Source organism: Scylla paramamosain, chromosome 28, assembly GCF_035594125.1.
Source record: "Scylla paramamosain isolate STU-SP2022 chromosome 28, ASM3559412v1, whole genome shotgun sequence".
Taxonomy (NCBI): Eukaryota; Metazoa; Arthropoda; class Malacostraca; order Decapoda; family Portunidae; genus Scylla; species Scylla paramamosain.
The window spans coordinates 19,400,465-19,414,632 of record NC_087178.1 but is presented as its reverse complement, the minus strand read 5'-3'; the positions used below and the strand labels follow the sequence as shown (position 1 = coordinate 19,414,632).

The following is a 14,168-nucleotide window of genomic DNA, read 5'->3' as shown; positions in this document are numbered from 1 at the left end:
GGATGGGTTGCTGGCCTGCAGGACAGGTTGGTGGGCGGCGGGTGGCGGTGGTGGGTTGCGTGCGTGGGGGTGGCGGGGTGGAGATTGTGTTACAGACTTCCAGTGGTAACTTGTCATAGAACGCCTGGACGCGCTCGGCTTCCCGAGTCTTATGCAACAGTGCGTAGGTGATCCACAGTGACTGCAAGGCGCTCCAAGCAATGCAAGGAAGTGGGGAAGCTTGTTGCCAAGCCAGTCTGAGGGAGGACACGCAGCCAAGGCCAGCGCCAAGGCGAGGAGAAAAATGCGATAATCATATATCAAAGCCAACACTGAATGGCCTCCGTTCCTGGTGACCCAGTAATTGTCTCCTGAACGGTCGTGGGGGAAAACTGTTTTTTATCTATTTATTTATTTTATTTATTAAATAATTTATTTTTTTATTGGTTTATCATCTGTTAGTCTGCTATGGGAGCGCTGCAGCGCTGACACTTGACACTTGAATGAGTCAAGCAGTCTAGTGTACAAAGTGTACACTTCCTAACAGTGGAGAAAGAAGATTCACCGGCGAGACAAGTGAACATCGCCGCCGCCCAGTGATATAAATCAAGATTTGGCACGAACCTAAATGGTAACGCCTGGGTGAGGGAAGGTAGCGACCTTAAGGCAAGGACGCGGCCGGTCACTGCGAGGTGAAGAGGTAGAGTGGGGGAGGGGAGGCACGAGGCGAGACGAGAATGCCTGATGCTTAGGGATTAAGACAAGGCGATGAAAAACGTGAGATAATAAGCGAAGACTGTAAGAGGGAGATAAGACAGCAGTACTGGCAGAATGCTACCAGGAAATTACTAAAGATATAACACACACACACACACACACACACACACACACACACACACACACACACACGCACGCACGCGCACACACACACACACACACACACACACACACACACACACACACACACACACACACACACACATACAAACACACACACACACACACACACACACACACACACACACACACACACACACACAATAAATCAGGCATGAATGTTAATAAATGCATATAAGATAACTTTTCCTGGAGTGGCTCCTAATAATGTGGTGGTGGCGACGGGAGAAGCACGAGCACTGAAGGGAAACGCCTCGCCGGTGCCACAGGTGAGGAAATTGCTTCATTGGACAGCCCAGAGGCGTCGTCCGCCATGGGAAAGCGTGATGCAGGTGGTGGTACGTACCGGCGACTCAGCCAAGTAGGCCACCGCTCACTGCAGACCACGTGTGACGCAACAGTGACCTATCGCTCGGAACTTACCTGCCGCGCGCTACTCACTTGCACCCACCTGTTCCTTCATTCCCAGGGGCTGGCGCGTCTTGGACACCCGTTGCTTATCATCTATCATGCACTATTATATATGAAGCGGACGTGTGAGGGCGCGCGTCAGGTTTGCCGCAGGTTATGTACACACCTGTCAGGAGGCGGGCACCAGCACCCGCCTCTGGACACCTTACAGGTAGCTCGAAACATCGCCTCACCACTCTGCTTCCTCTCACGCACTGCAGCCTACCACGACCTGCCGCCCCGTCCTGACAGCTATACGGGTGGGTCACCTTGGGTATGGGGCAAGGGGGCACACATCCCTCACCTGACATAAGAGGTATTCTCCCCCACCTTACGCAGCTCGCTAATACCCCAACCCCACCCTCTCCCCAATAACTCCCATCACCACGCAAACCTAATGACACCAAGTGTAGGCTCGAAATACTACACACTTTTCTAAGTTCACAAGCACTAGACGGTGAAAATAGTGGCAGGTAGCCCACTGGCACTACTGAGGCACTGGTGACTGGTGGCCGGCCCGGGCTGGGTCCGGGGAACCCTTCGTGCCATAAAAATGCACCATAGTGAGAACTTTTATTTCATATCAACTATATATTTCAGAATTACTTATTCTCATAACACCTTGGTGCATTAGCATGTAGAATGACACCTGCTGACACGCCTGTTGTTCAGTGAAGTCGTCAGAGAAGTAGTTATTGATGCCTAGCGATGTGTGGCAACTGACCGACCTCTATGAAGGGCGCCTGTGTCACCCAGCCACCGCCCGCCACAGAAAACCGCTGTACGGGTAACCATATTATAAGGGATTGATGGTAGACGTGCAGATCCAAAGCGTCCCCACGTTCCTGAGGTGAACGCGTGGAGGGAACAGAGACAAAAATGAAGCAAAGTAAACTAACTCTACCGCGCCAAACAACCCAGCACCCGACAACGAATTTATATATCCATGAAAATGCAGTAAACGTCCCCAGAGAGATAATCAAGGATAGATTAATTTCCCTACACATCACAACACATCAGATCATATTACCACACATCATACATACAGCACATCAAGTCATACAACTCACAAACTCTATACTCTTCATCAGCAAAGCACCCATTACAGCGCAACGCAAGCACCCCAGAGACCAACAAGACAAGGTTAAGTTCCCGTTCCTCCGAGGCCCGACAACGCGTCTCCTCCACAAAGTATTTTGATCTAAGGCACCATAAAAATAACTGGTTCACGTGACACCCTGCAGAGGTCACGACCGAGACTCACTCCCTCACCCCTCACCCCTCACAGCCCAACCCCAGGCGTCACGGTGTCTTCTCCCCTCCCCAACCACCACGCCACACAGCAACTACACGCTCCCCAGTTCCAACATCAACAACCGTATTTCCATCCATATATGAGGATTTTGGTGCTGACGAGGCAGGATGTGCTTGGGGAGGAAGAGAGGAAGATAAAGGGAGGGTGGGGGGTAGATAAAGGAAAGGGAGGAAAGGAGCACGTGGAAAAGAGGGGGCGAGGTGTACTACTCAAAGTGACGACAAAACCGAGAAAAATCAATCTGACTGTGATGCAATTCTCACAACACATGCCACGACTCAGGTGCTGCATCCCAGCCACACCACGCAGCTGTTTCTCAATAAAAGCTAATGAAGGTGTTCCTTGAGTTAGCAAGTGACGTCACCCTCGCTTATTCTCCCCTCCCCTCTCCCCACCACCACACCAGCAAGCAGTCCAGTGAATAAGATTGTAAGATTTTATATTTTGGACATGACAACACGGCTTTATTTTTAGTGTCTCATTAAACTCCTAACACTGGTTTTCATAAAGGACTCGAGTGACTGTCGTCAGGCTATTTAAGGACCGTCTGTGACCACTGGGCACCCCAGGCAACATCTGGGCGTGTCTGAAGGTCAAACATCGACCTTGACCAAATACAATGCTATATAAGTGAGACTGAAATGTATTTGTGGGACTTTATAACGAAATTGTACAGATTCAAGGAGCAGATTATAAGAATCGCGCTCACTAGAATCGTTTATTATTGGGTCTGAGCAACAACTATGCATAGCCATTAACATGTGGTAAATGTTTTCCTCAGTTACTTAGTCCCGTTTTTTGCAGACGCACTCTATAGAACAGTCTCACCTTTGTGTAAGTTTGGGCTTGAATTTACATTTTCTCAGAAGGAGCGCGGAAGAAAACGTGCACCTTCCCAAGTTGAAGGTAAGACTCTCCTTTCGGTAAATTTGTGTTTCCTTGAAGGGAGGACGTAAAAAAATATCTCAGCGCACAATAAATAAATCAATAAACAAATTAAAGGAAGCATAAGCCTTTAAAAAATCACGAAATGTAGCCACAAAAACAATAATATCGTACTTGGCAAGAGGCGATACAGAAGAAATTAAGAAAAGAGGGAAGAAAAAACAGAAGGAAGAAAATAGAATTACAGTATTTTACATGACTATATTAACACACACACACACACACACACACACACACACGGGAGAAAATAAATACCTACCCAGCAGCTCCTATTAATACGATATGATAACTTTCCCGCGAACAAGTTTAAGAGCAAAAATAGAAGAAAAAAAAATAATAAGTATAATGTTTGAACCTGTTCTAAGCCTTGTTTTAGCATGTATTTGCCTTGTTGCTTGCACCCTTCATCCTTCCTTCTCTCCCACTCCTCTTTCTTACTTTCCGTGTTCTATTCGTATACTGTTCCTCCTTCCTTTCTTCCGGCATCGCTCTCTTCCATTCCTCTTCCTTGCCTTCCCCATGTTCCCTTTGTGTACTCTTTCTTCCCCCTTCCGTGCTCTCCCTCCCTTCCAGAATGCTAAGCAGGGAGTTTCTACACAGGCCTTGCACATAATGAGATGAAAGGCTCAACCAACGTTCGACCTCCTTAGTTTTCCCTTCTATAACCTTGCTGGAACTCATGAAACCCAGGGAGGAGGAGGAGGAGGAGGAGGAGGAGGAGGAGGAGGAGGAGGAGGAGGAGGAGGAGGAGGAGGAGGAGGAGGAGAAGGAAAGTCAGATAACAACGAATGGACGAACCGGTGCCCGCCACGCCTACATTGCTCCCTGCCGACCGAACTGAGCTCACGTATGAAAAAATAAATAAATAAATAAATAAATAAATAAAAATACATAAAATAGAGGCTAACGAAAGACAAGGAAAATAAAAAAAATGAAGAGATAAAAAGTAATGAGCTGACTGACTAACCCACTCACTAACTAACTAAATAACTAATTGATTAATTAACTACGTACCTATCTATCTACCTAAGTTAGTAGATCACCAACTAACTACCTAAATGCGTGTTAAAAAGACAACTATTCCTAAACTCTTTTTTTTTTTTTTTTATTTCTTGGTCTATTTTTATTTCAACATTCACGCTTTTTTTCCAGTAAATATCGTTATCTGACAGGTGTTCGCTCAGGTGGACAGGTGGGCGGCACCAGGAGGGATGATGGTGTGTATTTGGCCGCCACCACCACCACCACCACCACCCTTCACTCAGGCCCTGGCACTGACACTGACACCCTTGGTCGCGGGGTCCACCGACACGCCCTCGTCTGTTTCTCGCATCATTCTACAAGGCTTATTTTACTTTCTTCAGGAGGGGACGTGAAAAAATAAAGGAAGAAACAGCATCTTGAGTGATGGCCGTCCTCCGCGGGTCGTTTTGTCACTGTTCGGACGACCTGACGAGGATGACTTAGAGAGAGAGAGAGAGAGAGAGAGAGAGAGAGAGAGAGAGAGAGAGAGAGAGAGAGAGAGAGAGAGAGAGAGAGAGTAACGTTCTTTCTCTTCGCTCGACACAACGGCTGCTGGGAGGCAAATGAGAAACTGTGAGAGTTGTCGTGTGGGAGGTTATCGCGACCATAATTCAAGGACCTCCTCCTCCTCCTCCTCCTCCTTCTCCCCCTTCCCTGCCTCCCTCCTCTAACTCACATAACTTGAGGAGCAGGAGGGAGCGAGGGAGAGAGGAGGAACACGAGGGAGGGAGGGAGGGAGGGAGAGAGGTCAAGACAATACTGATAAATTTTTACTAATTGACTTTTCACAATGTTTCACTGCATAATAATAAACGAAACTTTTGAATATACCAAAACTTCTCTCCTCTTCTTTCATTCATCCTAGTATGACGACGAGGCCTCTAGATACATTCCTGAACTCTCTCTCTCTCTCTCTCTCTCTCTCTCTCTCTCTCTCTCTCTCTCTCTCTCTCTCTCTCTCTCTCTCTCTCTCTCTCTCTCTCTCTCTTTACTCTTATCCCATCTGCCCCACTCCCCTCCCGTACCTTCCCCTGACCCACGCCACCTACACGCACGTAAATATCTCCAACAGTACAACCCGCCACCTGCTACAACTCACAAAACAAATTATCTGCTGTCCTCGTTTCTTCCCTCCCGTCAGTAAGCATGAGTCTCAAGCTTCAGGTGTGCAAGGTGAAAGGTAGACGCACCTGTCCCTTTTGCACCACACGCTCAAACGCATTAACATATGTACGAGGAGGTATGTACACTTATTTTCTTCTCCTCCTTTGTTAAGGCTTAAATAATGTTGGCACTTTCGTTTAACTATAAGAAAATAACACACCACTTTTGTTTCTTTGCTTCTTTTCTTCTTCTTACTCATTCAAAACGTGCTAAGGTGTACACTTTTTTTTTCATCTTCTATTTTGTCAACAATTAAGTATTATTGGTACCTATATTTTTTGCTATATGAAAATAACACATCCCTTTCTTTTCCATTCATTTCTTTTCTTCCTCCTATTCCTTCGGGAAGTGCTAAAGGTGTCTTACCTCTTGGATTCTTTTCGTCTTGCGGCGCAATTACAGTTGGGCAATATGAACACCATCTTGTTGGGGGCGGGGGAGGCGAACCTTTAACCGCTGGCACTGACCGGCTGGAAACGCGTTGTTCACTTATCACTAACACTTCTCGTGGAGACTAAGGCGAGGCTCACTCATGGCACGCGCGCACGATGTATTTGGCGCGCGTCACTCACAAAGATGGGATGTTACTTGTTTCTCGGTGAAGGAAGAGAAGCATAAGGGGGAAGCACGTAAAAGAAATTGAGGAAGAAAATGGTATGCAAGAGTAGTTTGAAGTAAATTGGAGAGTGGAAGAGGAATCAAGTTATGGATGTGACAAGTGGATGTGAAGATGGCAGTGTTAAGATGAAGTGGATGACGTGCAAGAGTAGCTTAAGGTTGTGGAGAAGAGGAGATGCTCGTGACGGTGATTAATGAGGATGAAAGAGAAAGTGTACTGGGGAATGCCGGGCTTAAACACTGCAGAAGGCGACGCGGGAGGAGGCAGTGGTACGAGTGGTGACTGCGGCGTCCTGCGGGGGTGTGTGACGAGGATACTGAGGCGACGACTCTCACAAAGTTGACGAGGCCCTTTAGTGACCTTCCTTAGGGACACCGCCACGATCATCTCCAGCCGCCCGACCTCCTAAAGAATCTCACTCTCTGCGCCTCACCAATCAAGGTCACAACCAGGTGTAATGAAGGGACTCAAAGGTTTGTTTAGCCTTACTTCCTCAGGTGCCTTTGGGAACTTCCGGTTTCCATTAAGGTTCACCTGGGACTTTTATGATTTTTCCCTTTTTATGTCTATTTATGTATTTTATTTTATTTTGTCTTATTTATTTATTTGTATTTTAGTTTGTCTTGTTTGACTGACTGATCTTTTTTTTTTTATCTTGATACTGCTGTCGAGAGAGAGAGAGAGAGAGAGAGAGAGAGAGAGAGAGAGAGAGAGAGAGAGAGAGAGAGAGAGAGAGAGAGAGAGAGAGAGATAGTTTCAACATGTTTGCGGAAGGTGAAAGAGACACGCACACACACCCTCCCCCGCCTCCCCCAAACAAAAAGTCTAGGAGAAGATTCCACGCTCAAGAGATGTCATCACAAATGAAGATGAGTAATAGGTAGTCGGGGAAGAGAGAGGTGGGGAGAGAAGGGAGAGGAAAGAGGGAGAGTGTGATGAGGGAAGATGTCACGAAGGGAGAGGAGGAAGTGATCTATGGTGAAAAGCTGACAGGAGGAGGAGGTGAAGGAGGAGGAGGAGGAGGAAGAGGAGGGAGAGGGAAAGTTGGGGATGAAGGAGGAAGGTTATGTTGTGGAGAGAGAAAACGGAGAGGGAGTAAGAGACCTCATCTACGCAGTGAGGGAGAGGGATGAGGAGTCAGGAGTGAGGTGAGCGAGTAAAAAAATTGAAAAAGTAGGTTAAAGGAGGAGGTGAGGGATTAGTAAGGGAGAAGCATGACATCTGATGGGGGGATGGGAGGGAGTAGGGGAATGTTGGGGAGGTGATGGTGAGGAAGGAGGTGTATGGGAGGGGTCAGAGGAAGAGAGAAAGTGGAAAGTGATCTAGGCAAGGAAAGGAAGAATGGGGGATGAGAAGCGAGGGGCGGCATTAAAGGGTAGAGGGGAAGGGAAGGGCTTGACAAGGTTTCCTGTGGTTAGACACTCAAAGGGAAACTCCTGTCCCTCTTCCGCCTCACCTGCGCTAAATAAGAGACTTGTGAGCACCGGTGACGCCCTTCCTTCTCTCCCTCTTCCTTCTTTCCTTCTGTCCGTCCTCATTCTTGATTTAAATATTTTTGGTCTTTTTCTTTCTTCTCCTCCTCCTCTTCTCCGCACTCGTCGTTCTACTTTTATTCTCTCTTGATCAAAACGACTTTCTTATCTCTTCCTCCTCTTCCTCCTGCTGTCAAATTGGTTCACTAATTTTATTTCTTTTTTTTTTCATGCATTTCTTTACCAGGTTAGTTTTCCCAGTAGTGCATGTATTCCTCCTTTTGCTGCTTTAGTTATCACTCTGAAGACCGACAAACGAGTAGCACCTCAAGCCAACCAGTTCCCTTCTGATCAACTTGGGTATTCCCTTCAGGAGTTGGTCGGGAGTATGGTCTTCAGACGCTTGTATTTCTTGCTCCTTAGTGAACAATTCAGCAAACACACATTTACTAGGTTGTGATGTGAACAGTAAGCTTGGATTATAATATTTTGGCTTCTTTGTACTCTATAGTAGTATTTATAATTATCGTGTTTTACGTATAGAAAATTGTTTGAATTTACCCTAAAAGCTTGTATTTTCTACAAAACCAGGTGACAGAAAACGAAACATTACGTAGACTGCACCAAAACAGTGTGTCACGCGGACCAGCAAAATTTTACTCACTGCAAAAAGAAATACAAACTGCAAAGCCAGAAAAAATAGTCTATAACACACGTACAAGAGAATACAAAGTGAAAAATATTATAAATTCATGTAAGAAGAATGGTTATACGTCCAACTTTCTTTTATTTGCCAAGACTCCCTCCACCCCCTACTGTTTTTCCATTTGCTCGCTGTCTAGCGGCGGACGACGGGAGGCAACGCTCTGTTTATGGGAAGAGGAGGAGGAGGAGGAGGAGGAGGAGGAGGAGGAGGAGGAGGAGGAGGAGGAGGAGGAGGAAGAAGAGGAGAAGGAGGAGGAGGGCCAGGACCTACAGTAGCAGGTGGCCCAAGGCGGCAGTTGAGTCTTAAAAGGCGTAAAAGAAAAAAAAAAGAGGAGGAGGAGGAGGAGGAGGAGGAGGAGGAGGAGGAGGAGGAGACAGTGCAGAAGCAGAGCATATGGTAGGAATGAGGAAGTAGAAGAAGCAAGGATATGATAAATGAGGTGGAGAAGGAGAAGAGGTAAAGGAACGAAAGGTGAAGAGAGAGGCAGTGGAGGAGACCTGCCAAATGCCCCACCCTCGTCCCCCCACTAAGTGCTTTACGGAGGAGGAGGAGGAGGAGGAGGAGGAGGAGGAGGAGGAGGAGGAGGAGGAGGAGGAGGAGGAGGAGGAGGAGGAACAGTAGATGCAGATGAGGAGGGAGAGGCCTGGAGGATATAGCGTGGGGGCAATTATGTTCTTCAACAAGCTCATATGCCAGACTTGCTAGAATCCTGATTCTTACTGGAACGGACACAACAAGACGCCCTCAATGCCCCCCACCTTTTTTAACTGATTTACTTACATTTATTTACTCATTTATTCTTAGGAACGTGATACTTTCATTGCGCTAATGTCCTTTCTGATCAGCTTCATTATTTGGCTTCCTTGATTCGTTTCCAATGGACAACTCATTCGAGACAGATATCTTGTATGTGAGCGATTTTTTTTTTTTTTTTTTCATAAGTTCGGCGCTCATTGTTGCTGTGTTAATATTACTTAATACAATAAGCAAGATATATAGCCACTAATACTTCAGATCGTATTTCGAAACTTATAACAGGCTCTAGTGGAAATTCTTGGAAGTTTTCATGGAAGTTTTCGTGATTCTAACAGTAGATAAACAAGGATTTTCCACTATCAGTAAGAAAATATACCCAAGAGAATACGACTAATCTTCTCTGTGGCCTTTGAAAACAGTCCTGATGAAAGCCCCAAAAACGTTTAAAATACATCTTTGTTTTAAGGAGATAATCTTCACTACTTTGTCTATTATCCAATGCATCGTCATCTACCATAAAAAAAAGAAAAAAAAAAAAAATAAATAAATAAATAAATAAAATAAACAAGTAAATAAACTGAGTATCTCGTCGAGTGAAAACACGAAATACATCCCAGCTGAGTGGCTCTGAAAACAAAGCACAGACTCACTCAAGTAACCACGTCTCAGCCAAGGCACCGTAAAATGTTAAATAAAGCGAAGTTCCTCCTCAAGCGAGTGTGTGTTTCGGGGTCTGCGCTCAGGAGGGGTGGAGGTTCCGGCGATTCTGGCAACTGTGACCAATAGTTCCGGACTTGCTGAGTCTAATTATCGAGTTAAATGACTTGGAGTGTGTGTGTGTGTGTGTGTGTGTGTGTGTGTGTGTGTGTGTCATAGCAGCTCTTTTTTTCTTTAGTGACACTATGTTGTGAATTCGAGTCCTTACAAACGAGAGAGAGAGAGAGAGAGAGAGAGAGAGAGAGAGAGAGAGAGAGAGAGAGAGAGAGAGAGAGAGAGAGAGAGAGAGAGAGAGAGAGTATGATAAGTAGGAGCAAAACATCGTAAAACGTGAGAGGAGGAAAAACTGCAGGTAAATAGAGGTTTTGGTTTCATGAGTCAGCAAGTCTTAGAGGTTCACAAATTGACAAGTGAAGCAACATGTGGTAATTTTTCGCTGACTGATGCGCTTTCAGTCACAAGCACGACCTACTGGGAGGCTCGGAATCATTCTCTTCCTCCTCCTTCTCCTCCTCCTCCTCCTCCTCATCCTTTCACTCCCCATCGTCCTCGTCCTCGTTCTCGCCCTCCTCCTCCTCCTCCTTCCCAGCTCAGTCACTTGTCTAAAAGAGAAACAATGCATTTTTTTTTCCTCCAGGGGATCAAGCTGCAAGGAAACTGAGTAGAAGGCAAAAATAAAACATGTGTGAGTGTCATCCGCGCTCCTCGCTCTCACCAACACTCTTGTCACCGCCACCATTACCTCCAACTTCACTAGCACTATTTCTCGACTGGCACTCCACGCTCACCTACTTCTGTCATCACCACACCTACTACAGCCTCACTCTATCCCTCCTGTCACCACCTACTTCACCACAACTTGCAAGTTCCACCACCTTAAACTAACTTTGCGTCACCACAACTATAACACCACACCACCACTCACCACCAGCAGCACCGATAAGTACACATTTATGTAGCACGCACCAACACAATTATCAGGTACTACCGCTAGCCTCACCACCACAGCTAACCCGCCATTACGAATAAGCAACACTCGCTTTTCTCTCTGTTAACTACCACAGTTAGAACTCAACACCATTATTACCGAACAGAACGAGTCTCACTCAATTAACTACAACCGTCATGCCGCCTCCATCCTCCTCGCTCCCTATGCATTCCAGACTCTCACCCTCCCATCCTTCCCTCTCCTCATCTCTAATGATCACAGGGTGAGACATGGGAGGAGATGATCACTATGTTTTAAGAAATCAAGCCAAACTCGCTCCTCCCTTCTTCTCTCTCTTCCTCCTTTACTTCCCCACCGCCCCGGTCCTTCCTAAATGCGTCAAGATGGTAAGTTTGACTATTTTTTGAGGAAACATCTTAGGGGAGTGGCGTCATAAAGCTTCCCTCTCTCACTCCTCCTTTTCCTCATCTCCCCTCTTCTCTTCCTGGGCTGCACAAATACACCAGCGACAGGACATCAAACCCCTGCCGCGCAAGAATTATCAACCATTAACCCAAATTGTGATGACAAAAAGGAAAACTTAAGAGACAAGTCCGCTTTGGTTGATGGGTCAACGAGAGGCGCTACCTTGTCCTTCTCCTTCTCCTTCTCCTCCTCCTCCTCCTCCTCCTCCTCATCCTCCTCCTCCTCTTCCTCCTTCTCCTTCACCCTCAGGAGCAGCATCGCCTCATGCACTTCTGAAATAAAACTAATGTTGATAAATCTTGTGCGGGAGACGTGCATGCAGACAAATTTAACCGTGATCAAACTCCCTGCTGGGGGTGTGCACCTCCTGGACTCTCTCCCCACCCCCAGACAGGGAGGGAGGGTGGAAGGCGCCGCACCACTACCACAGACTTGCAGCGACCCTCCCTCCCCGCCCAAACGACTGTACACTCGGCAACCCGCGACGTACTGTATAAATAAGTGTGATCATCGCGGAGTATAAGGTTACATCATCAATACTCGGCGCCCCGGACTTCTGCTAACATTTACCCATTTATTCATTAAGTTTTATGCCTACTTTTGTATGACGTGAGGTTTAGCATTTTTCCCAGTTTCGTCTTGCTGCCTATATTTGACGCCGCGGCCTTAGCTGGACGAGTTGGGGGAGTGTTAGGAGCATGCTCGTGGTGGGGTGCTGGCGAGGGACGCGGCCAGCTGGGAGGTGATGCTGTCATCGATAAGAATAGGAAGCGGCACTGGGCTTCACGTCTCATCCCCACACCTGTCACTGCCCCCACCTGTTGCTCCTCTCCACTACCTCACCACACACCTGTCACTCCACCCGCACTCTCCTGCCCTTCCACATCCATCCACATCCGCCCTCGCATATCATGTAGTAATCTTAACACCTGTACTTTCTCCGGAGTGATTGGCACGTCGGGAAACCTCTAATTGCCATACCTGCCTTGGCCCACTTACCTACACAAAGAACAACTCAACAATAAAGGCTGTGATTTCACGCAATAAACTACATTCTTATACTTTCAATTTCCACACTTTATTTCCTTTACCCCCTTATCACACAAACACACACACACACACACACACACACACTTGCCAGCTCCCCCATTCCTCCTCCTCCTCCTCCTCCTCTTCCTTCTTCCCACAATCCACCCATTCATCTCTGTCCTAACGCCTGCCACTGTCGACAGGCCCGTAGGCAGCCGATCAACCTCCGTGTCACTTCTCTCATGCCCATTCCATTCACGTCACTTTCCTTTCCTCAACTAGCACGTCACTACGCCGCCCGTCACATTAGTCCCGTCGCACACACACACACACACACACACACACTGGAGTTTTTATCCCATAGAGTGTTCTCCTCTTGCCTCTTTTTTTTTTTTTTCCTCCGTTCTTCAAAGCAATGGAACAACAAAATTAGGAGGAGGAAAAGCGAGAGAGAGAGAGAGAGAGAGAGAGAGAGAGAGAGAGAGAGAGAGAGAGAGAGAGAGAGAGAGAGAGAGAGAGAGAGAGAGAGAGAGAGAGAGATAGGAACGAAACAAAGGTATCTACATCAATATTTTTGCTTCTTAACATCCCTCCTTTCGTCCCTCATTGCATCTTGATTCCCCACCATGCCTCTCTCTCTCTCCTGTAGGTGTGGGGGCGGCAGAGTGCGCTCAGAGTACTAAGGGAGGATAAGAACACTAAGGGAAGACGCTGGGAGTGACAGGAGGCGAGATCTTACACCCATTCATAAAGAGATAATATGCTGAAGTTTACGTGACACGATATTAATAAAAGGTGAGAGGGAGGCGGGAGGGGACACGAGAGGAAGAGGTGATTCATTATTTATTTATTTTTTTCTTTCTCTCCGCGTTCATACCCTTTCTCTCTCTCTCTCTCTCTCTCTCTCTCTCTCTCTCTCTCTCTCTCTCTCTCTCTCTCTCTCTCTCTCTCTCTCACCATCATCATCGTCATCATCATTTCAGTTTAACACTTCTCTTCTCCTTTCCTCCTTCCACCGCAGGCAATCAGTTCCTCCACAATAGATTATCTCTGCTTCTTCTCCCCCCCATCCCTTCCTCTTCCTCTTCCTCCTCCTCCTCCTATTACTTTTCTTTAGTCGGCTGCACACTCATGTATTACCTAATCATTGCCTGAACACTTCCTGGAAAAATAAAAATGATGCGAGTGTGTGTGTGTGTGTGTGTGTGTGTGTGTGTGTGTGTGTGTGTGTGTGTGTGTGTGTGTGTGTGTGTGTGTGTGTGTGTGTGTTAAATGTAACAGCTCTTTGTTACTCTGAATACAGGTGTAGATTATTGAATACAATCATGAGCCATGATTGCTGGCTTGCTTGCTTGCTTGAGAGAGAGAGAGAGAGAGAGAGAGAGAGAGAGAGAGAGAGAGAGAGAGAGAGAGAGAGAGAGAGAGAGAGAGAGAGAGAGAGAGAGACCCAAAGAGTCACATATGGATAACAAGCAGCTTGTGTCAAACTACTAGTTTCTATATCTCTATACCATCCTCAACTACCACCATCACCACTACCACTACCACCACGGACAGTACATTCAATGAGCTGTGGTGGAAGGGCGTGGCAGCAACATGGATGTGGTAGGGCGTAGTGGAGACGAGCCTGAACAAACTAACAGCTGTTCACTCAAGGGTGAATAGCTCCTGTCACCACCTCC

General features: G+C 46.8%; 1 protein-coding gene across 9 annotated transcripts in view; it reads right to left on the bottom strand.

Annotated features, from left to right (window-relative positions):
- Positions 1-14,168, bottom strand: part of LOC135115054 (glycogen debranching enzyme-like) — an 80,562-nt gene that overhangs the window by 29,301 nt on the left and 37,093 nt on the right. For 2 of the 9 annotated variants that reach the window (XM_064031515.1, XM_064031516.1), the window contains exon 1: positions 1,454-1,527. The exons of 4 other annotated variants lie outside the window; for them this stretch is intronic. In XM_064031515.1, the coding sequence (XP_063887585.1) occupies positions 1,454-1,512 (59 nt within the window). In that variant the 5' untranslated portion in view covers positions 1,513-1,527. Of the gene's footprint in view, positions 1-1,453; positions 1,595-1,757; positions 1,860-14,168 lie in introns of those variants that run through there. 3 more of the 9 variants (XM_064031525.1, XM_064031518.1, XM_064031520.1) reach the window with 3 other exon arrangements.